We start from the raw sequence: 23,159 nt of genomic DNA, 5'->3' as shown, positions 1-23,159 counted from the left end.
ATAGATACACCACTTTATGGTTCTGATCGCCAATCTAATGCAACGTTTATAGCTTGTTGGAAAATACAAATTCAAATTCGTGAGTACCTTTCTCCACAAATGGTCTCGAAAGATGAGCGTGTTGCTTCTAGACGGTTACTCGCAGGGAACGACGACGACATGGACACCACTTAGGGCGCTATTCACAGCATCAAGTGTGAGCTTTCCACCTAATATATTAAAATAAACATCTATAAGCGCAGTTTTTCAGATAGTAAGAATAAATACAGATAAACCACTGATGTCATTTTTGCTCCTGCTTTCAAGGGGGGCAAGATTTTACAGGTGACTTTTTTTTAGTTTTTTCGCTAGAGGTAGAGGCAGAAGAAGCATCCTTCTCGTGCCTTCCGGATCGCTCGCGGCGAGTGCACTGATTCTGCAGCGACGCCTGTGCAGATCACGTAGTATCATCCACAACGCCTCAATGGCCCCGTTTGTTCCCGTAGCACTGTTGTCTTTGCTTCTCACTGCCGGCAGCCTCACGGGCCGTGGTCCGGGGCCTCCTGAACCGCACTCGGATCAGCTGCCGTACACCATGGACGTAAATCCCGTTCATCCTTACCAGGCACCGGTCTACTATATGCGCAACCTTCTCGGCAACCTGGAGTACAAGCCTCGGGATATCAGCTTCTTCGTAGAGCTGGCGAGGGAGCCCAACGGCTTCTTGGACATCTTGGACAACTACCAGCACGGCATCAGCATGGTAATACAATTCGGAAACGCTATACTTGCGGTGGTGGCAATCGGTGGCATAGCCGTGGTGGCAGCTCGCTGGGGAGGCTACTGCGGCGGAGATGATTTCCACGAGATCACGCCCTTCTCCAGGACCTCCTACACTATCACTATGTCAGCGACACTGTTCCTTGCCGCCGTAGATTTTGTCCTGGCATTCATGCTGTACCAGAGCAGCAGCGACCTGAATGCCTCCATCGACGCCCTGCCTGCAGTGAAGGAGATGGCTGCCAAAGATCTCGCTGCCTTTGTGACAAACACTATCAACCAGAAGGTGGACGTAGCAGAGCGCAAGAAGCGTCGTCGTCTCGAGGAATTGGAAGATGACTTCCAGAAAGCGTTCAGTCGCTTTCTCAAAGCTCGTGTGCACAGCGACCTTATGCTTCGCGACAGCATCAACATCAGCGACTGCGCCGACAATGCGAGAGAGATCGGCATGCTTTTCATGAAGGATGGCGCTCACACTCAAGGACGCCGGCTGCTGCAAACAAGCAAAAGTCTTGCTCGAGTTCAACATTTCCAGGAACAACTCTGTGAACTTGTAGCCGCAAGAGTGGAGAAGGCTACTGCTCATGACAGAAGAAAAGCTGTGGAGAAGCTCAAGAAGGAACTCCATGAAAGTACGCAAGCCAGTGCTCAGGCTGAACTCAAAGAAACGCTCAATGGCTTGGAAAGAGCTTTCAGCAGACTTGCCTCCTACGGCTCAAAAACTGGCTGGTGGGACAGATTCAGGTCAACGGCGATGTTTGGAATTGTACCTGCATTTTTCATTTTAATCCTTTTCGTGCTCCTCCCCTTTGCAATAGCAGGCATGACACAACACAACTTTGAAGAAGAACCTGAGGAACGGAACATCCGGTCACACGTGTCAGGTGTGGCGCTCATTTATTGCGCTTTCTTCCTCTACATATTTGTGGTGTTAGCATTGTACATCGCCTTGCAACTATTCCCGTATGGTGCAGTGGGAGAGTGCTACCTCTGCGGTGCGTACAGACAGGGGTCTTTCCAGGTCCTCAACATGTTAGCAGTGCGACTATGGCCTCTCAACGAACGGGCTTCCATATTTCGTGGCATACACCCTAGCGAAATATTAAGCAAATGCAGCCACGGGGATGCGACACTAGCCGATTTGAGTGTACCCGCTGAAGTGCGTCAAGATATTGATGCTGGACATGGGACTACGCGAGCTCCAATGCTGGACTCTGAGCCATTCAAGCTAGCCCAGCGAATGCCGGAGTTCCTTGTCCACGACAGACACGTTGCCATGTTGCCCAGCAAGGACATCAACTTGACCAAGTTCATCACATCACTACGCACAAGCCTCTCCAACGAACGTATCCTCAGCAGACATACACGCCGCAAAGCTTCACTTTTCCTAGTCAAATGGAACAGGCTGGACTTGAGGGACACCAATGAACGCCTGGCTGCCACTAATTACCGCCGTATGCTGCTCACAATGCTACCCAAGTACTACGAGGAGTACTTTTACGGACCGACCATTGACAGACACATAGGAAACTGTGCTCCTGTTTACAACGTCGTGGACAAGACTATGAGTGCCACCTGCGATGGTTTCATTGACTCACTTTTAGCATTCGTTTTCCTCCTTGTCGTTGCGGCAGTGACTTCGATATTGCTGGCGGTCATGGCCGCAAGAGGAGGGAAAAGGCACAAAAGAGGCCAAAAGCGGCAGAAAAGAAAGAAGAAAAGACTTCGCAAGAAAAAGAAACAGCGCAAAAAGAAACACCCTAAAAAGGATTCAGACGAAAGTAAATCCGAGTCCGCATCGAGTGCTTCTCTCTCGAAAGCCACTTCTCCGGAAGCGTCAAAGCCTGCCACCCCGGTGCCAACACCGCCACAGACGCCTCAGAAGACAGCCTCTGAGGACGCAGTCATTCGCATAACGACCACACGGACAGGTGACAGCCCAGCTGGATCTGTGGACCAAACTGACTATCTGGAGATTCGAATTCCGAACCAGCAGGAGCAGCCGGCACCAATGGTAGTGCAGCCAGCAAAGCCGCCCACACAGACCGTAGAGACGCTCCACATTCAGATCCCTCAACAGCAGCAAGTGACACCGGTTGTGGTGTCACCGCCTCCCCAGCCAAAGACGTCCACCATCGAAATCCGGGTACCACAGAAGCTCATGTCACCCAAGTCGCCGCAATTGGTGGCGGTGCCTGCAAGCCGGCGCCAGGTACAACGCATGGTCTCGCTCGACCTCGCAGGCAATCAGAACGCACTCGGAGCCAGACGCTCCACGAGTCAGACGTCGTTGGTGCGGCTGACTCGGAGCCCCGTTCAGCCGGTGCAGATGCTGCGGCAGCCCTCAGGGGGACAGCTACACTGGCCATGGAACCTGTGGTACCCGTACTGGGGCGGTGGCGGCGGCCAGCCCTTGGCGCGCGCGGTCAGCCTGGTCACCGAGTCCTCGAGCTCGGTCGAGGTCGTCGAGCGTGCTAGGGTGCCCATCGGAACAGTTGTGCGCCGAGTCCAGTCAGGCCCTATAGTTACACGAAGGGTTGTAACAGGCAGTTCGCCCTTCACTTCCATTTACCCTTTTTATGCGTACCCACAGCCCTGGTGACAGAAACGGACCTGGACTATCTCAAAACAGTCTTTAATGTGTCGAACCGGATCACTGCTGCCGTCATTGAGGCTGGTTCTGCTGCTGCCGCCCCTATCCACTGGTCGTCTTGTGGGGATCTGGGAAAAAAAGAGAAACAACCACAATTAGTCCCTGGAGGTCAGCCGCAGCTCTGCCCGCTATGTGCATGCCCTGTAAGCAGTCTCTCTCTCTCTCGTTTCAGACGTGACCACACCGATGCAGCCATTGGTCTACGAAAGCCCTTGCAGAAGCACCCAGCAGCTTGTAATTTAACGACCACTGGCTACCATTCTGTGTAGTTATACACCTAACAGGGCAAACATACTCTCATGCAACCGGGGCACTTGTAGCTGGTCCGTCGGCGACTCCGTTCTGTCAGATGTTTTCAGTGATCTCTAAATAAACAACGCAGGAGCACTTTGTAATTTTGCTACAAATTTAATTCTGCCAGCCATGCCTTGAGCTGATGCACGAGTGCAGTACTCACCATAGTTATATTCCTAAATAAATTTATTTTGCTGTTGTGCGTTCATTCCATAAGCTTGCCCCAGTTGGCGAATACCAGCTTAAGATGCATTCAAGGAAAGACTAAAGGATAATTAGCATTGAAAATATGGCATTTCGGCAAGCTAAGTAGAATAAAAGGTTACTTCTTCTGTCGTAAGAGTTGCGATAATTGATCGTTGTTTTATGGCAATCAATGATAGCATTGTATCGCCAACTTCTGTAATATGCATACCGCGATATTCCGACAACTATATCCAATAGTTTTTTTTTTTTCGTGACGAAGTTTTCTCCTACAAGCCTCCCATAAACAAAAATGCGATCATTAAACCGAAACAGCTAGAGTTATCAACACTGTTTTAACCTCGAGTTAAATCTTATATGCCGAGTAAATTGAAGTGGCACCACAGTTAAGCTTGGCTAAATGGCGATTTTTTACAGTTGTGCAACTTCGGACATTTTCTTTTGCATTTTTGTCAGAGCAACAACATGAATCAACGCATCGCAAAAATAAATTTACCGTCATGTAGAATCAGGCAGATTTAAAAATATCTACACCTACTGAGAAAATCAACGTGGACATGGCAATTACACGGTTATAGCGCAACTTTGGTTGAGTGTGAAAAAAAGAACCAGTGAAGAAGGAAAAAAATAGACGACAGGTTGATCGATAATGCACAAACTCGCCCTATCTGACGTACTTGTGGGCATAGCGTGCTTGTGGCTGTTTAGGTGGCAGACTAATTATGTTCGTAGGCCTCAAGATGTTCTGACCTCTAGGACATGCTTAGGGCACACACTCTTCAAAGGTTTATTTTCTAAACAGTGCAGCCAGGAAACGCTGCAGCTACACGAGCAATAGGGTGCCTCGACAGGACTCCCATACCACCTGTGTATACCACGGTTACGTTTGTGTAGTGTTCTACCCGAAACTTCTACTGCAGCATCCCGCTCGGTGGGGAAATTTGATACATATCCGACTGCGACTTATAACCTCGGTCACAGTAACGCAATTTACGCGGTCGTGTCGTAAGCAAAATACAAACGCCCAAATAAACTTTGCTCATAGCACCTAAATTTAGCCCGGCAGAGAAATCCTGCAAAAGGTAATATAGTTTTTCACTTTATTTGAAGGAGATGTTTGCTACGCGATTCTTCCTCTTCGAACGTCGAATAAAAGATATTTTGCCTTTTTTATACTGCTGACATAAATCAGTGTGTGTGTGTGTGTGTGTGTGTGTGTGTGTGTGTGTGTGTGTGTGTGTGTGTGTGTGTGTGTGTGTGTGTGTGTGTGTGTGTGTGTGTGTGTGTGTGTGTGTGTGTGTGTGTGTGTGTGTGTGTGTGTGTGTGAGTGTGTGCGTGTGTGCGTGTGCGTGTGTGTGTGTGTGCGTGCGTGTGTGTGTGTGTGTGTGTGTGTGTGTGTGTGTGTGTGTGTGTGTGTGTGTGTGTGTGTGTGTGTGTGTGTGTGTGTGTGCGCAATTTAGCGCGTCGCGACTGCCAATCATGTTGAACCAACTAGCCCCTACGCTGGCCCTTGCAGCTGACACTTCCCACAGGCAGCAGCAAGGTGTAAGGCAACAGCTGGTGATCTATCAAAAATGTTGTCGTCTTGGTGTCACTACTATAAGTACTGAATATGCGTTACAATGTGTCAGCTGCTCCTTCTTCATATAGTTCGTGCTGCCCTATATAGTATAGTATAGTATTCGAAGGTAGCATACGAAAACGCCAGCGTTGCAAATCTTAATGATAAAGTCTACGGTGCCGTTTCTTTTTGTTCATTTGTCTGTTTTGATTTCTATTGTTTTTTCTCTGCATTATATGCCTCTCTAATTCTTTATTACCTTCTATAAAACAGTTCATCTCTACAGCAACTTCACCGCCCGTTTCAAAAGAACATGTCAAGTCTTGTGTTGAAAATGACGCATTTTAAGGTGAAAATAAAGGGCAGAAGCAGTATAGAGATGCAATGACCAAAAAGCTTTGGCACACCGCTTGCCTTGTGTTCTGTCTAAAACGCCACTGCGAGATTGGTCTTGTGAAACTTATGCGCACGAAAAATCACCCGCATACTTTATCGGTTTTTTTTTTCAAGGATTTTCTGCGGTCTTTGTACGTTGCACTTGATCTACCCTACTACGTTGTCGCCTCTAAAGCTTGCACAGCTTTGTAATACAAACACTTTCAGTACGCATGCCCGCCTTTGTGGTCACTGTATCGAGGCGCGCTTTTCATATCTAAACGGAAAGGCCCGGTAATAATGTTACACTGGGTTGCTTGCCTATAAAGGCCTGACCACTGTCGGACAAGATACTATATATTGTGATTGATGTAGGGCTGATGTCTTGAAAACACAAGAAAGCAGGGGAAAATTTATCAGAAAGAGGCCACTTTAAATACACTATATTATCATTATTAATAATAATAGTAATAATAATATTATTATTATTGTTGTTGTTGTTATTATTATTATTATTATTATTATTATTATTATTATTATTATTATTATTATTATTATTATTATTATTTTATATTATTATTATTATTATTATTATTATTATTATTATTATTATTATTATTATTATTATTATTATTATTATTATTATTATTATTATTATTATTATTATTATTATTATTATTATTATTATTATTATTATTATTATCTCTTTCTTCTTCCACTGCATCGTTGTGCTTCTGAGAGTACAACCTCAAGCTCACGCGTCATGTTTTAGTAGCGGAGAGATAGATACATGTAAGGATCACCTGTTGCGCATTCATACGACGAAGAAGCCACCCGTGAGAAAGCTCAAAGCTTATCAGAAGCGGGCTCATTATAGACCACGCAATCGCAATGAAACATTTTTCTGTATGTACGCACGTGTGAGAACATTCTTTACAGCACGCACACTATACAGCACGCACACCCACACGCCTAAGTTTTTGCATATACCAGGAAGCGTTTCCATGAAGAACATTATTCCAAGTTACAGGATGACTTTCCGGGGAACCCTTTCAGACATTGAAAAATACTCAGATTTCCGGCTTTCTTCCGGGAGTCTACTTCGTCGCAGGAACGCAGGGTTAAAGTGGTTAGAGCCGAGGTGAGTCGGTGTACGCACCATGATGAATGCACCCAGGTCAAGCGGAACAAGCAAAATCACAATATAAAGCGTCTATTCGCACCTCAACAGCTCGGGACCACGTGTCCTCTGTAGAAAACGTCACGTGTGACGCCTCTGGCAGAGCGACCATCGACTCCGGCAGCAATAATACCAACAAAGTTGCGAGAAACGTGGAGCGGCTCGGCTATGTACCACTCCAAATTACCGACCCCCTCCAGTGACACGGGCGTATACCCACTGACGACTTTTATGCGACATTTATGCAACTAGCGACACTTATGCAACGCCAGGCAGAACTCTGCCTCTCGTTAAAATTGTATGGCAGCGGTATGACGTCACATCCAACGTTTCTGCCTGAGCCCTAACTTTTGAGGTGCAAATAAACTTTCCCTCAGAAAAATCATGGTCTCATGCGGCTTATTGTGGGGATCTTTGAGTATCTGCAAGTTCACGTTGTGTTTGGTGAGCACTGCTCCTTCAGGGCAGTGACGTACTTTTCTTGACGTGAAGATATTTCTGATTCCAGTGGCGTCACTGACGTCGGGTGCCCGTGAGAGCTATTTTCGAACCTGTGAGATGCGACATAGATCGCACACTGCCAGTAAGCTGCCATTCACATGCCATCTAGAGCCCCTGAACGTCGACATCAAAATGTGGGAGCGTTGTAAAGTGCTTCCGCACTTTAGGGTGCACAGGATTTCGTTCCGGTGTGAAGATCGCTACCTCTGGAATACATTAGAATATAAAACCGACCGAGTTGGTAGGTATTCGTCGTAAAAAGGTGCCGAAGGAAGGGCGGGTCTACAAGCACAGGGCAGGCTATGGACAGGGTCTGAGCTACGCGCTGTTCCCGCATCTTCTTGTTTGCAATCTCAATGCAGCTTTTGATAGTTATAACAGCATTGGCCATGTGTCGCTGCTGCATTGCCTTTTTTTTTCTATCACGAAGCTTTTCACGTGGTATTTTACCTCATGTTGTAGAGCATCTTGTGGCGCAACTAGGCGCAATGCCATCATTTTCTTTTACCGCTTCCCAACTCTGCGACATTGTAGCTATCTTAAGTCAGACGGAAGTAAAATGTTCCTGCGATAGTCGAGAGTCTCAATATAATACGGGACATGGAACATCGCACATATCCTACGTCGCCATGTCTTACGAGCCGCTTGCGTCCACAGAAAACATTCCTACATGAAAACCAGCGCAGAAAATATCCAGAGGCCGAAAACTTCCCAATCTCCACTCGTAATAAATGGCCATCATTGGTCAAATGTGAATAACCTACGAGCGTATATATGTATATATATATATATATATATATATATATATATATATATATATATATATATATATATATATGCACTTTTTTTACAAGGTACTGACAAGGTTGAGTGATCTACAGTGTACAGTTCATGCAGAACGAAAAGGTGGGGCAATAAGAAACCCACAACCTACATAGACGGGCGTTATAGTTTTTGTTCCTTTTCGCGCTGTACAAACCTGGTACTGAAGGTTGTGTTTTAACTATCTCGTGAATGATATTTTCTGTGGAACTTAATAAGGCAACATTGGATAAAGCTTTGTGGAGTACTTTAATTGTTCTAGATGCTCCTTTCATCTTGAATTATTCGAGTAAATTTCCTTTTGAAAAAGCGAAAATACAAGCCATGAAGCCCAAAAAAGAAAGGTGTCTGGCGCAAAGAGAGAACAATCTGCTAGTTCATGTATTTGACTCAACGTACTTGCACCCGCCCCGAAAAACTGTGCACACCCGACGCTGCCAGCATTTTGCTGTCACGATCGCGTGCAGCAATAAGCGGATGGGCGCTTCGAGTGATGCGAGCAGTAAAGTGGCTCGGGTTGACCCACCAGCATGGCGCCTGCTTGGGCAGCAGTTGGAGGAAGCCTGTCCACGTTAAGCGATGCTCGGCAGTCAGCTCATCGAGGCACCCTATGAGGAAACACGTTCGATGGCACTTCTTCAAAAAAACAGTGTCTCAATCACAGCACCCCCTCCCTGCGGCTTTTGCAATGTAAACCACACCGAGCCGCTATTCAGCACCCGCTTACAATGGCAAGCAGGCGCTGGGACGAAGGTGGTCTCCGCTCTCGACACCTGCAAGATAATCACACACTAGGGGCAGCATTCGCTGAGACGTTCTTTGAAATAAACAGAGGCGACGTATATTTGACGCTGATTGCTATGCATTCCCGAACAGAAAAGGCAGCCTAGGGAGTTTTGCTCTGCCAAAGCGCGGCCTTTCAAATAACAAAGGAAAAGGAAACTTGCAAGAACCACGCGCCCTGGGGATTTATAACGCACGAAAACAGCTGCACGGTCCTTAAGATGGCGCCTTTAGCGAGGCCAGGGTGAAAGGACAAAAGCTTCATGAAATTAAAAATAGCAGTTAACGTCACGTTGAGAAGCGTACATCTCAGTGGATGTGCGAGCGGGACATTTTCTTTGGCGCAACTTGTTTTCAGCCTTTTATTGTCGCCTTCTGTCATCTCTCAAAGCGTCTCAGAGAATGCGACCGTCCAACGTACAAGTTTTGGAGGAACCAACGTTGGTATAACGGATAAATTGATTAGTAAATTATGTATCATGTATCTTTAGTTCATGAATATATATATATATATATATATATATATATATATATATATATATATATATATATATATATATATATATATATATATATATATATATATATATATATATATATATATATATATATATAACGTTCCTCAAAAACCTCTCAAAAGTTCTAGAAATACTTCAGGCTACACTAGATTTCAAGGTGCTTAAACGTTAAACTAACTAAGGGCGTTCGCTGCATGGGGATGACAGTATGTTTTCTGTCTCTTCTTCGACATGAAGCAAAACGTCTCCTCTGACTGAACGCTGCAAGCAGTGAACATTTCAACAAGTAATGGCTCTACTGTCAAGTCATTTGCTTTTCGCATATGTCATAAGTATTTTTGCACCAACATTTCAATATTCTTGTTTTGATTATTCTAACTAATATAGACAATCACCCTTCAGTGTAAGAGTTTTATGCGTTCTGGGCCCGATCATGACGATAAATAAAGTAAGATTTGTCGCGATGAAATTCGAACCAACACACGAGAAAGTTCAGCCACTGAAACGAAACACCGAAACTTGTGAAATTGTGCTTGCGTGAATGAGAACGTGTGTTGGGCTGTTTTTTTTTTTTTCGTTTTACTTTCCTCTCAGCGTAATCGCCTGTCTCACTTCGGTATTTGAGCGTATCAGAAGGCGGCTTGCGCCTTATGCCCAGCATCCGATGCGCCATACTCACGGACACACGCCGCCTTGCATTTGGCCTCGGTGTCGAAGCGATTGTCGTTGCCGTCGCAGCCTCCGTACACGAACAGCCTGCAGGAGTTGCTCTTGCTGTCGTAGTACCACTTGGTCGAAGCATCTTCGCAGTTCCCGGGGTCCTTCTTTAGGCTACACGCTTTGTTGTGTGCTGCATTGCCTGCGCACCAAGGACGGTCGTCTCTCAGCAAAGGGGCCGTGCGGTTACGCTCGAATAAACCCTTTTTCGTAATGAAAAATAGGGGTGGGAATACGCTGAATTTTTTTATATATAAAACGTTGCACGTCAAGGCAAAGCGTACAAGTGTGTTGCGTGGTCAAGAATACTGTCGAAGCGCACGAGAAAGCAAGAGAGCAGTTACGACGTACAGCACGAATGCACATGTCCACAATAAAAATGCGTTCATGAAATTCAACTCAGGTCAAACGCACAGATTTATTTAGGGTCGACATAACAGTATAAAAGTGCACCCTAACTGCATTCTCCTCTTCTTCTATGTAATCAGCAATTAGGGTTCAAACACGATCTTCTGGTATTACTACAAGACTTGCTTGTACATATAATTTTCATAATCTGGTTGCTGTTATTTAATTACAGTTCGGAGTAAGTTTGCTACGTGTGCTCAGCTTACAGCGAAAACGCCTGCCCATTGCGGTTTACTGGGACCCGGTATTACACGTGGCCACTTCGAAAAGGCTCATGATAGGAACAGGATGCTCGACTTACTTGTTCCTTAGAAGCGTGGCGGTTTGGGCTAGTTGGAGTCATGACGATTGTCATATGGCGTCAGCTAAGAACGACGACAAAAGGACAAGACAACGAGCGCTTGCCTTCTTGTTCTTTTGTCGTCGTTCTGAGCTCGCGCTATAACAAAAGTCACTCCCTGTTCCCCTGTGGGAATAGCCAGGTTGACTCATTCGCGTCATGTACAGGACAAACTTTTTTTTTTCAAGAAGAAAAATTGATCGTCAGTAAGGTGCACGTAAGTGACTTGCAAGATCGCAACAAGCGAGGAGTAATTGTGGTCCGGCCAGTGCTTTCATCTAAGTTCTCTGTCATGGAAAGCATGTCGGCATACCGAAGAACATCGGAACATCATTTCTGAGCCGGCAAATTTCAACAAATGAGCTATTTTCGCTTCACGGAAAGCGCTAAGTAGCCGGTCATGATATGGGCATTAATGACTGCCATAAGTACTCCAGTCATTCCTCGAACACCTATGAAACCTACTCATGGACTTACTTTTCACAACTTGGCTCCCTGTTTCAATAACTGCAGCCTAAAGTATATGCACCCTAGCATAGGTTCTACGGGACTCGCTCGCTGGATTTCGTGCCAACCGGTTGTGCCCTCGCGATTCCCGACGTCAGCGCAGCTCTGGCCGACTGGACTCGCCCTACGCCATCTCCTGACGCCGACAAAAGCTCTCGTCGAGTGGTGCCCCGTCCTCAGACTCCTGCGACCGTCTCCATCTTTCCTATCTCCACTTCCATCGCTCGCTGTCCTTGCGCCTCGCTCTCTCCTTGCTCTCTTTTTCTATATATATTTTAATCCTATCCTTATCTCTCCTTACCCCCATCCCTTGTAAGCTACTATTGAGATGTCGCACCTTATGCAGACAGTTACGCGGCTCACTTTTCTCTTCTTTTCCCTATAAGAACCACATAAGAAAGAAGGTTCGACGGGTTGTCAATCGTGAGCTCACGTAATCTCGTCGAGCCTCCTAACAAAATCTTTGCCACTCCCATATTTTTCTTCAACTCTGCCTCAAAAGCTCTCTTGGTTGAAGCCTTCCCTCATCTGTTGCAATTCGTAATCACTACTGCCGAAAAGCACAATGTCATTTCATGCCATAAATTGCCTAGATATTCTCGGTTAATTTTTTACTCCTATTTGTTCTGTAAACTAGCCGTTCCAGTACCTGTTCTTAAACAATGGCGAAGATATTCCCTCTCTTTGCCAGACCCCTTTCTAGACCATGTGTTTGTTTGTTTGTTTTCTTTCCTGTGAAGTAAGAAAGCTATCGACCCTCAAATAGTCCATGCTTTGCACGAACGAATCATTCTCATTGTTGTTGTTTTTTTCACATATATGTTAAGACTCTTTCGGCGTCTACGACTTGGGTCTGCTGCGTGTCTCTTTTGTAAGTGCAGAGATCTCAGGTCCACCGCCTAGATTCCTCCTTCCAGCGCGACCCAGACCCATGTTTCATTCAAAGTATTCCCTTTTCGACCGCCATCGCTAAACACTCCGCCCTGCTTGTCCAGTGAATCAGATGGCTCCGATCACCGCTGCTATGCACGGCTTAAAGGACACCTCTGCACCGAACCCGCAGGTCGCGGCTGGTGCTGCACAGGCTGCTCGCTCTTTTTTTGTCGCAGAATCCAGTGGTGGTGCAATCAGACACGTGGCCACAAGTAGCCTTGACGTGCGCAAGGATAACGGGTCCGACGCTTCCCCGGCCGCAAGTGCTGTCATGGCCTTCGGGCACCTATCTCACCATCATCGTACACTCGCGACAGAGGTTGCGCGCGCTCCTTGCGGGCTATCGCGACGGCATTCCCTGCCCCACTTAAGCAACGAAACAAAGACTGCGCACCTAGAGAGAAGGTGTTGGCCCTCTGCGTCTGCTTCGGAAGTCGAGTTACAGAGAGCTCGCGCAAGGAGCATCGCTGACGTGAGTGCCATGTTGATGGCGTCGGTCCACCTTGTGACCCCCATGACGTCCCTATCCGCGGTCGAGGGAGTTCATCCCACCTTCGTGAGCGCTCAACGTGTCACTGTTTCGCTTCATTATGCTCGTCTTGTGCGTGCCGAAGATAACGCGAAGACCAGTTTCGCTGGGAAGCTCGTGCAGAGCATGTGAACTCGGCCGTGTAAATATCGGCGTTGCTTCATACATATCGCCGCCGGCCGTCGAAGCATAACCGCAGGCTACTTACCAGACTTGGCGCTCGAAAGTGCCTCTTCCATTTAATTCTTTTGCAAAACTTGCGAAACTGGCAGATGCGCTCTGTGCCGCAAATGAAATTGACTAATCGAAGGCGACATTTAGGACGACCTATAGCTCGCCCATTGCACGCAGTTCAAAACGATGTGAACATATAAGTGCACAGAGGAGAGTATTAGATACTGTGGAATGCTTTATAAAATTTTGTACCCGTTTGAGACGTGTAGTACGCGCTTGTCGGCGTGTCGGCGATCAGCTAGTTCGCGCACAGTATACTACGCCGGTCGCTCACGTGTTAGCTCTGAACTGATGCAACAACAGAACATGAGTTTAGAGTTAGTGATCTGCTCTTCAAGTGAAGCTTAGTGTGTCATCTTTAACACGATCACGTCCACTGTCCCAGATTTCTTCGCAATAAGACTGGCGCTGTTGACGGGAGTGAAGTTCGTCATACACACGCGTATGACAAAGTTTCTCGAGAGAGTAATCCACCCGCTGGTCGTAGGCAGATGACAGTGACTGAATGAACTGTTCGTCTTAAAAAAGATAAAGAAAGCTGATTGGCCTACACTTGGTATTTGCTTAATGATACAATTGTGGCTAAAAAAAACACTGGGCGCCATAAGACACATTTATGACAGATATGAACAGTTGTGTTTACCAAAGCCTAAAAGCGGAAGACCACCGCTGGGCAGATGTGAGTATATTCGCGGTATATATCTCGCAAGTGCATTGGGTCAAACAATCTTATTATGTGGACAAACAAGATATTATGTGCCATATTTGTGAATTAGTGTGCGGTAATGTGGCCAAACCATCTGTCTTACAGCGTACATATGCTACCGTTAATAGTACAAATCTGAGCAGTGCAGGGCAGCAAACGTGAAGCCGAACAATACTCAAACTACAAAAAAGAAGATGGAGCAAGCATTGCATGGCTGTCGGAAGCCGCAGCATCACCGATGATCCTTTGCCTTGGCACCAAACAACTAAAGACAACTTTTTTTTTTCATTCGTACATGCAAAAGTGGTTCCTCTGTTGCACATTGATTTTGCCTCTTTTTTTCTACTTTTTTTCATAAGCCAAATAAATAGAATACGGTCGTTTTCGTTTTGAATATCTTTGGCAGCGATTACACAACTCATATAGAGATCAGTACTATTACTTCTCCCACCCCTTACATTATATTTTTTTGTGTCGTTCTTAACAACGTTGATTCGTTTGTGTATATCTCGTGCAGTACTATTATCATTTTTGAAGTAGTTGTGCTCATGTGTCACACAAGAAAAGTTACATGCCCTCGACTCATACACGAATTTGTCTGCGCCAGTCAATGAACAACGGCCCTGCCTGAGGTTTCTACGGTATATGCATTGAAACGACATAGCAAGAACACGGCCGGGGCTTACAAGGAGAGCATCATGCGCGATGCATAAGCATAACATCATCCATTTAACTGTATTACTTTCTTCTAGAGAACTGTTGAACTTCATTGAGACGCTTTAACATTACAGACTCAACAAAATACTTTCCCACTATGCATCCCGCCTCACAATAAGACCGCAAGGAGTCGTCGCGTGACGAACTACTGATTCATTTTTTCTAGTTACTCTTCGCCTGCTTCCGCACAACACAGTATCATTCATACGGTTCCTTCTTGCTGTATATCATGGCACCTGAAAATACCCACGCCCTCCGTGCTATCCCGCAACTCCTCGACCTTCATATTTCCCATGAGGCTTCATTGGCATTCTCACAACCACAGCTTTAGCGACAGTTGACAAAGAACTCACGTGGAGTGGCACAAACAAGGAGCCACTCCGAACTGAATTGACCACATCCTAGCTTGGCAAGATTTGCACAATTAATTTCTGGTACTGTATGTGACAAAAACAAGGTGTGATTATGGGGCGTGGCGTTGTGACAGACTACGGATTTTGACAACTTCGTTGACCAGTTTGGGTTCTTAATTGTCCACCTAAATATAAGTACAGGGGTGTATCCCGGCAGCGGGATACACCCTTGCGCCTTCGTGCTTAATGGTCGTGCTTAACTTGCGCCTTCGTGCTTAATGGTCGATAGGACATTAGTAGTAATCTGGGGGCACAGCAACGTTTAGGAACTTCGCCCAAAGAGACGCAGACAACTGATGGTGCAGTGATTCCTTGTAGCTTCTTAAAGTGCTGTGGCGCAAAAGAAAAAAAAACTCAAATTTTCTAACAATCTGTGAATGAGTAGACTAATATGGAAATAAAAAAAGGTTTCTCTTTATACAGAGTGCCCCAGATATTTCTAGCTATAAAGTTTAAAATATGCTGATGCAATCTATGGCGACGCGACCAAATAAAAGTTGGTGCCTATTGCAAAGAGTAAGTCGCACTATTTTTCTTCTTAGATGATCAACTAGGTGTTTTTCGTTAACTTTTGAAGCAACGAAGCTGGGCGAAAATTTTCACAGAAAAAGATTCTTTTCGGTTTGTAAAACACCCAATTAGACAATTTCTAAGTTTTTGTCCATTTAATATTGGTGTTTTTCTGCTTACTCCTGAAATACAAAAAAAAAACTTCACATGACCACTCGTGCACCTATGCATGCCGTGATTGCAATGCGTATATAGCACTTGACCGGGTGCGCTGCCTCGAGAGGACAGCGAGGATGGTGGTGGCTGTGCTATGACGCATATTGTGCTAGCGGTAACACAAGCGACAAGCGCTGCGTCTGCTTATCGCTGTCGTGAACCACAGCGAAACAAGCATATCAACTGTACGCGGAAAGTTGGACAGCACTGAAACCACGCCTATATTTCTTTAAATGCCAGTGCAAACCCGAGCTTCTCAACGGGAGCCGTCGGTCCGTCTTAATTCAGGAAGAGCTAGGAGTCGCGCTGCTCGCGTCACGCGTGCTTCAGAGCGCTTTTAGCCGGAGATGCCACAGACGTGTTCCCCACTACAATATCACACGTCTGTCAGATTTGTTTCTTCGGGCTCCTTTGAGGCTCGAAGCAATGCCACCGCTGCATCACAGCACTCTAAAAGTCGCCGTATGCAGTTGCGTTGAAGTAACGCTTCCCCATTGGATACCCGCGTAGCGCCACGAACAACGACACGCTATCTCTAAACACCGTATCTTTTACACAGTTCCCCCCCTGAAAGACAGTTACGAGGCTCACTTTTATCTTCTACTCATTTAGAAATCGCTTACTACTTACTACAGAGCGGTGGTCTAGTGGCTGAGGTATACACTCGGCTGCTGCCCCGCAGGTCGCGGGATCGAATCCCGGCTGCGGCGGCTGCATTTTCGATGGAGACGGAAATGCTGTATGCCTGTGGGCTCAGATTTGGGTGCATGTTAAAAAACCCCAGCTGGTCGAAATTTGCGGAGTCCTCCACTACGGCGTCTCTCATAATCATATGATGGTTTTGGGACGTTAAACCCCACATATCAATCAATCTTACTACAGAGCCAGCGTGACAGACAACATTATGAACACAAAGAATGCAAGACGCCGCCACACGTATCTGTATGCAACGGGACAAAAGATTACTTATGATTTCCGTCGTGAGGCACTACATGATGGGCTCTCTCCTCCATGACTGCAAAGCACTCACGAAGGCCGCGTTGGGTGAGAGCAGGAAAGAGCTAGAGGAGAGGGCAGTGAACAGCTAGATTGAGCGCATCTGGTTGGCATTGATAAAATAGAGGAGGCGCTGACTGAAATCACGGTACGCATTAGCAATGGCACGCTGTACTTTTTTTTTATTTCGTGGGAATGTGTAGTAAGCAAAGAAACAAACAAAAAACATCAGGCCTAATACTGAATAGACAGAAAGTTAGCAACTGTCTAATGAAATATTTTGTAAACCGGTCTACAACTTTCTCGTTGTAATTTACTGGACAAATTCGTCGCTTCAAAAGTTACGTCTTCAAGAACGCCTAAGTGGGAAATTGAGCGAACAACGAAAAATAGTGTGTCAGTTACTGCACACAGTTTTATAGCAAACAACATGAATTAGGTCGCGTCATTACAGAGTGAGTCGGCATATATTTAGAGTGGCTAGAGAGAGAGAGAGAGAGAATTTATTTACAGAAAGGTAGAGAGGTCGGCCTGAGCTATAGTTTGCTCTGACCTGCTACTCTACACTGGGGAATGGTGACTGGGGAGTGAAAGAGTGATGAACGACGATGCTAAGGTAGAGAGATGATATGTTCTTATTAGGCTGGGTAACTCTACAGACGTGCATCCAGTCCAGTGGCTTCTAAGAAAGCGATGACGGCTCGTATAAGCACATGTGTGCTGCTGGCGTCAGGCCAAGGACCTAACACAACCTCATCGGTTAATGGTCGACTAATATATCGGCCAATCGAAGATATCAGTTGCTGACACTCGCTTGCATATGCTGGACAGTCGCAAAATATATGTTCGAGCGTTTCTGGCAACCGACAGTGACCACAAGAGTGGCTAAAAATAGCTGAGACACCCCGTATATTCTGCACAGACGGCGTCAAAAACAATTGAGCACAAAGTAAGTAAACACACAGTTTGCCGAGTACAAGTTGGCTTCCAGGTGATCCGTATCCTCACTCAGTGCAAAATGAAGTCAACTTCAAGTATCCGCGTCACTGTGTTTTAAACAACGCATGCGTATCGAGAGGTTAACTGCTCCGGTTATCTGTGGATAACCGGAGCAGTTTCTCATATTTCTCATAATGTACCGTGCGACTACACACTTAACCACAGCAATCTCGATCTGGTTTCGTCCTACAAGTACCTATAGGAGTATATATTTCTAACAATCTCTCTTGGAACACGCATGTCGATTATATTACAAACAATGCGAATCGCACGTTAGGTTATCTGCGCAGAAACTTTTCTTTGGCTCCGACTAACCTTAAACTTCTGCTTTATGAAACATTAGTCCGACCCAAACTCGAGTACGCGTCATCAGTCTGGGATGCACATACCAATTACCTCGCTGACAGCATCGAGGCGGTTCAAAATCGCTCGGCACGTTTTGTCATGTCTAACTACCATCGCACGTCCAGTGTTACCTCGATGAAAGCCAATCTTCACTTACCCACTCTCTCACTGCGGCGTAAAATATCTCGCCTTTGCCTGTTCCATAAGATCTTTCATTGTATTCCGTCTTTTAGCAACACTCTTTTCCAGCCCCCATCGTACGTTTCCTCACGCAACGATCATCAGTTTAAAGTGGGCGTTCCTAGCGCCCGCACGAATTTATATTTTGAATCATTCATCCCGAAAACTGCAAATGAGTGGAACCACCTTCCCGCCCCTATCGCTGCTATCACTGACCTCACTTTGTTTAAAAACGCCCTCTCTAACCATTTCGCGTAAATTCGCCACTTATAAGTCACGCTGTGTTTTCTCTTGTTAGTTTTTTGTGTGCGCGTGTCACTCAAAGACGCAACCATGTTGAACATTGTTGTTACAACCACCCTGCCTCTTCTTCACATCACGCAGTCTTTCTTTTCTTTTATGGTTTTCAGATTGCCATTGTGCACATATAATTTTGATTTGCTGTATTTCCTGATTTTTTTTTTGTATGATGTATACCCGCTCCTCTCTGTAATGCTTCGGCCTTGAGAGTAAATAAATGAAATGAAATGAAATGAAATCCTAAGTGACAAAGATAGGCTGTTTTTTTTTTTTTTACAGTATAGATTCGATCACAATTGGCCAAGGTTCTACGATAATGAAGCGAAGTCCCGTGTTGCGGCAGCTTTACAGTCACCTTGAAAATTAAGGTGATAACACCCAAGCGTAATCCAGAATATACAGTCTAATAAAACAGCTGTAATAGTGATGAACAGCTTCGCAAGACGCAAAATCCGCATGCGACCTTGATTCTATCGCAGTTGTTTTAAAAAAAGAACCCAAGCAGAGAAAGGCTATCAGCCCATCTGTGTACGAGTGTATACAGGTCCACCTTGCTACAGCTCCGTCACACAAGATGACCGAGATAAGCGGAGATTCAAAGTGATTTTGCCGTTAGGAAATCGGTTTCATACGTAAAGCAGATCGGACACCTTGAAGATGCATTAGCTGTAATGTAAAAAAAAAAAAAAACAGGCCTTCGCGGAACGCGCCGCACACTGCAGTCGCACCGAAAGCTGGAAGAGTGGCTTTTCAGGGTCTTTTATAAACACTCTTTATGTAACTGATATAATCACTCTTGCTGGGCCGTCATTCACTATGCTATCTCTCGTCATTCTTCGGAGAGGCGTGGTATCCGCTTCGCACTTGCAAAAAAGTTTGCGCAAGTTCTTATTCGTTGCCCGACGACGACGAAGAGTTTTGCCTGAAGTAGGTATGCGCCACAGTTAATAGGGGATCAAGAACAAGCTTTTTTTAATGGGTTACAGCATTTGACGGCCCACTCGTTAAGCAATTCGCATTGTGTGACGCCTGCTTGTTCCTTTGCTTTTCTAAAACGCTTTCTTACTCAGGCTAACGAGATTCCTTTCTTGACATCAAGCCTGTCTAGGGTAAATTTTCAACGGAGGTTCAAGCACCGGCGTGACTCTGTGGTAGCATGCTGGGCTGGCATGCAGAACCCGGGTTCGAATCCTGCTGTTCCCTTGGTGTTTTTATATAGTAAAGTTTTTTTTTCTTATTTCGTGTGATAGTGGTTACGGCAACCAGCGGCGGCGGCGGACAAGTACGGCGGCACACACGCGCCTAGTTGTGGTCTCATAACAGCTATCGCTGTAAAATAACTCCCTTGAATTATCGATGTCGAAAGGCACGGCACCTGCCTTTGACGCTTAGACTAAACTGTATGTTCCCATTCTAGTTCTTGCAAGAGCAGTAAATTAATATGCGCCACGTTTTAATGGAGTTATATTAGCTCTATGCAAGTTTACACATGTGAAAAAGTAAAGACCTGTATGAAGTTCTTGCTGGCATATCGACGTAAAAACATGTCTCAAACATGCTGCTGCGTCTTTTCCAGATAGCAGACACTTTGCCACACCGGTACATGCTTTACCTGCATAGCTTCGAGAAGAAAAGTTTGCAGAGTACGTAGAAAGGAATTCGGATGTAATTTTGGCTGTCTCCGTTATAATCTGTGCTCTAGGCCGATTATACGGGCCTTCGCACACGCCAGTGCTTCAGATTACGACGGCGCTGTGCTCGCGACTCAACTTGGCGCACACGGAGCAAGTGTTGTGCCTCGGCACCTGGCCCCCTTACACGGACAAGAAACCGGACTTGACGTTTGGGGCTTTTCCGCTAAAGTAGAGCACACGAAAAGACGACGCAATCTCTGCTGGAAGCTGCACCAGTGGGACGCTGCGGGGGTCGATATTTGCCGCACGTACACCAGCCATACGCACCACGTGCGTTCTTTTTTTTTTTTCGTAATTCCAGATTTCTTGTGAGACCGTGATTGTGTCCACGCAATGTATTAGCGAAAACTCAGCTAGTGGCAAATGAATCCCACCAACTTCTACCGAACTCGTTTTCTACCTCAAGGTCCGCTCTATAAAAGAAATGCAGGCAGCAAACAGGCCTCGCAAGACGTCGCATGTGATCACCTTAACATTGCCGAAATAACAACTTTCTTCAATGAACTTTGTTGGCCAAGTGCAAGTTCGCTGGATGTCAATGTTTCCATGCCAAGGTCGCTTGTTTATACTGTGGTGGATTAAACAAAAGTGCTTGCTAAGACAACGTCCTGCAATACATCTTAGGGGAATACTGGAGCGTGATGATGAAAAGAGATATGAGAGGAATATATGAATAAATGTAAAAAACCACAGCTTCGCAGTTCGTTGGTATTTAGAGGATACGAGGAAGGTCATGACAAAAACATGACTACAAATTCGTTAGACGTTATGTTTGTCATAAGGAAAGCTAGACATCCCCGAAGCTTCACGAAAATTGCGGCTACTTTTTCAAACTAATCAAAAGTTCTGGTGGTTGTTCTGAGAGGTTTTGACGCCACGTTGCTTTGGTGATATACGTAATACAGTGAGGTGCACCTGAAAACCGGCGCGCTTTTATAAGAAGACTATGCTAACAAAAAAACACTTATAAACATAGCATGCGCAGAGTCCTTCTTAATGGGGTGGGGGGGACGAAGGTTTATCGAAGTGCTCCCTTTCCTATTAGGTCAAAGTATGGGACAGACCTTCCAACCCCTCTCTTAGGTGACTAGTGGGGTCGCCCCCTCTGCCCCCCTCGTGTGCAAACCTATGCTAATAAAGAAAGAGCTACAAAACAGGTACCTTTGTATTTTGCTGCCCGCACGAACGCGGGTAAAAGAAATAGAACTGTACTATCGATGTTGGAAGTATTGTGGTGTGATTTGCAAAGGCTATATCTACAAGGATATATCTGAAATAGAAACATTCCCCCTTATTAAATTCTGACTGCGGCTTCACTGCATGCCAGCATCAAAAAACTTTCTAGCCGTAGGTTCAGCAATACGTGCTCACGGTCTCTCAGGCTTTACACGAATATTCCTCGTAGCTTTCGCGACAAGCTGCGCCATTACCACATAAGACACCAAGGCATGCATTTGTAATGAAATGCTACTTCGAGGAGTTGAGTGGTCCTCATTGGTACGTTGGACGACAGGAAGCAGACGGGACGATAAATGTCCAGTATGCCTCGGCTGGTCCGGCGTGTCCGGTGAGAAGCAGCCGACTTCCCGAAGCGTGGCGGTAAAGTGTTTTCGTTCCTGACATTCTCGAAAGTGGTGGGACTCGAACCGAGGAACCGCGCGTTGCGGTCATCCTCGCAGGCAGCGGCGAGACAAATTCACGCAAAAGGCAAAGCTCGGCACCAGGGACGTCGGGAGCACTGCCCGTGGTGCTGGTCGCGGGGGGGTCTGACAACAGTCTCAAAGCAATTAGCGATTTCTACTCACACACGAGTGAAAGGGAGATGAGAAGCAGGCAGACGAGGCACGCAAGAGACTTCATGTTGGCGGCGCAAGAGGCACAAAAGCGAGCCCTTTCCTCGGCGGCTGGTTTAAATACAGCGCCCAACCGGTTGCACGCGGGTCACCTGACGACGCGAGCACCGCGGCGGCAAAGTGGAACGCCTCCCCCACGCCGCCGCCGCTAACGACTTGACGCGGGAACCCGGAAACCATCAGCGGCGGTGGCGCCCTTCAGCCATGCTCCCGCCACCGTGTCTGACCTACTGGCGATGTCAAAGAAAAGCGAATCAAAACCTACGCATCCTATTCGGCAAGTAAGATGCGCGTGAGCACGCTTCGTCCTCCCACACCGCCCGCCTTTTGTCAGCCCACTGCAGACCTGAAGATGTGGGATGTCGGCACAAGGTTACACGGAGCCCAATTCGCTGAGAGCGCTCATCTCCGGTAAAGACGCGAAATCGTCCTCTCCCCAGCCTGCCTGCTGGTCAGTTGCATGGCAAGCGAAGAGTGTTCCGCATTAGTAAGAAGCCGTGGCAGGCAGGAAGGGGTCACAGCAAACCATAGTTCACACATAGACATGGTGACGGAGCTGCCAGCATTGGCGAGGACATGGACTCGAGCGACTGAGCATAAACAAACTGAACAGCACTTGGCATAACTAAAAACTTAAACTGCAGAAAGTTACTCCATGAAACAACCTACGATTTCCTTGTGCACGTATAAGTGAATTCGGACGCATATGTAGCCGCCTTACTTGGCACGCAGAGGTCCGCCATCCCAATTGGTTCCTACACGTCAATTACCTCAGCCTGCTGTCAGACACTGACTAGCCCTTTTTGCGATCAGAAAAGAACGGCAGCTTTTTCAGTCATGTGCTATCATCTGTAGCGGCACTCGTACTGCGGGTGCCGAAAAGGAACGAACACGGTGGGACGGACGATGCGA

The 23,159-nt window shown here is 46.3% G+C and overlaps 2 protein-coding genes across 3 annotated transcripts; one reads left to right on the top strand and one right to left on the bottom strand.

Annotated features, from left to right (window-relative positions):
* Positions 1–379: 379 nt before the first annotated feature.
* On the top strand, positions 380–3,825 carry LOC142777479 (uncharacterized). Its single transcript, XM_075881949.1, has 2 exons — positions 380–2,971; positions 3,585–3,825. Exons 1-2 carry the CDS (start codon positions 464–466, stop codon positions 3,588–3,590), a joined length of 2,514 nt encoding a protein of 837 aa, XP_075738064.1. The 5' UTR covers positions 380–463; the 3' UTR covers positions 3,591–3,825.
* Positions 3,379–22,356, bottom strand: LOC119175720 (isoinhibitor K). 2 transcript variants are annotated; one of them, XM_037426669.2, is made up of 4 exons: positions 22,200–22,356; positions 10,330–10,509; positions 8,876–8,957; positions 3,379–3,480 (listed from the first exon to the last, which is right to left on the bottom strand). In XM_037426669.2, coding segments are annotated over exons 1-4 (318 nt in total). In that variant the 5' UTR covers positions 22,255–22,356; the 3' UTR covers positions 3,379–3,479. The 2 variants fall into 2 exon arrangements, with proteins under 2 accessions (XP_037282566.1, XP_037282567.1); XM_037426670.2 differs by lacking the exon at positions 8,876–8,957.
* Between the last annotated feature and the right edge of the window lie 803 nt (positions 22,357–23,159).

Source organism: Rhipicephalus microplus, chromosome X (assembly GCF_043290135.1).
Source record: "Rhipicephalus microplus isolate Deutch F79 chromosome X, USDA_Rmic, whole genome shotgun sequence".
Taxonomy (NCBI): Eukaryota; Metazoa; Arthropoda; class Arachnida; order Ixodida; family Ixodidae; genus Rhipicephalus; species Rhipicephalus microplus.
This window is presented reverse-complemented; position numbering and strand designations above follow the sequence as displayed.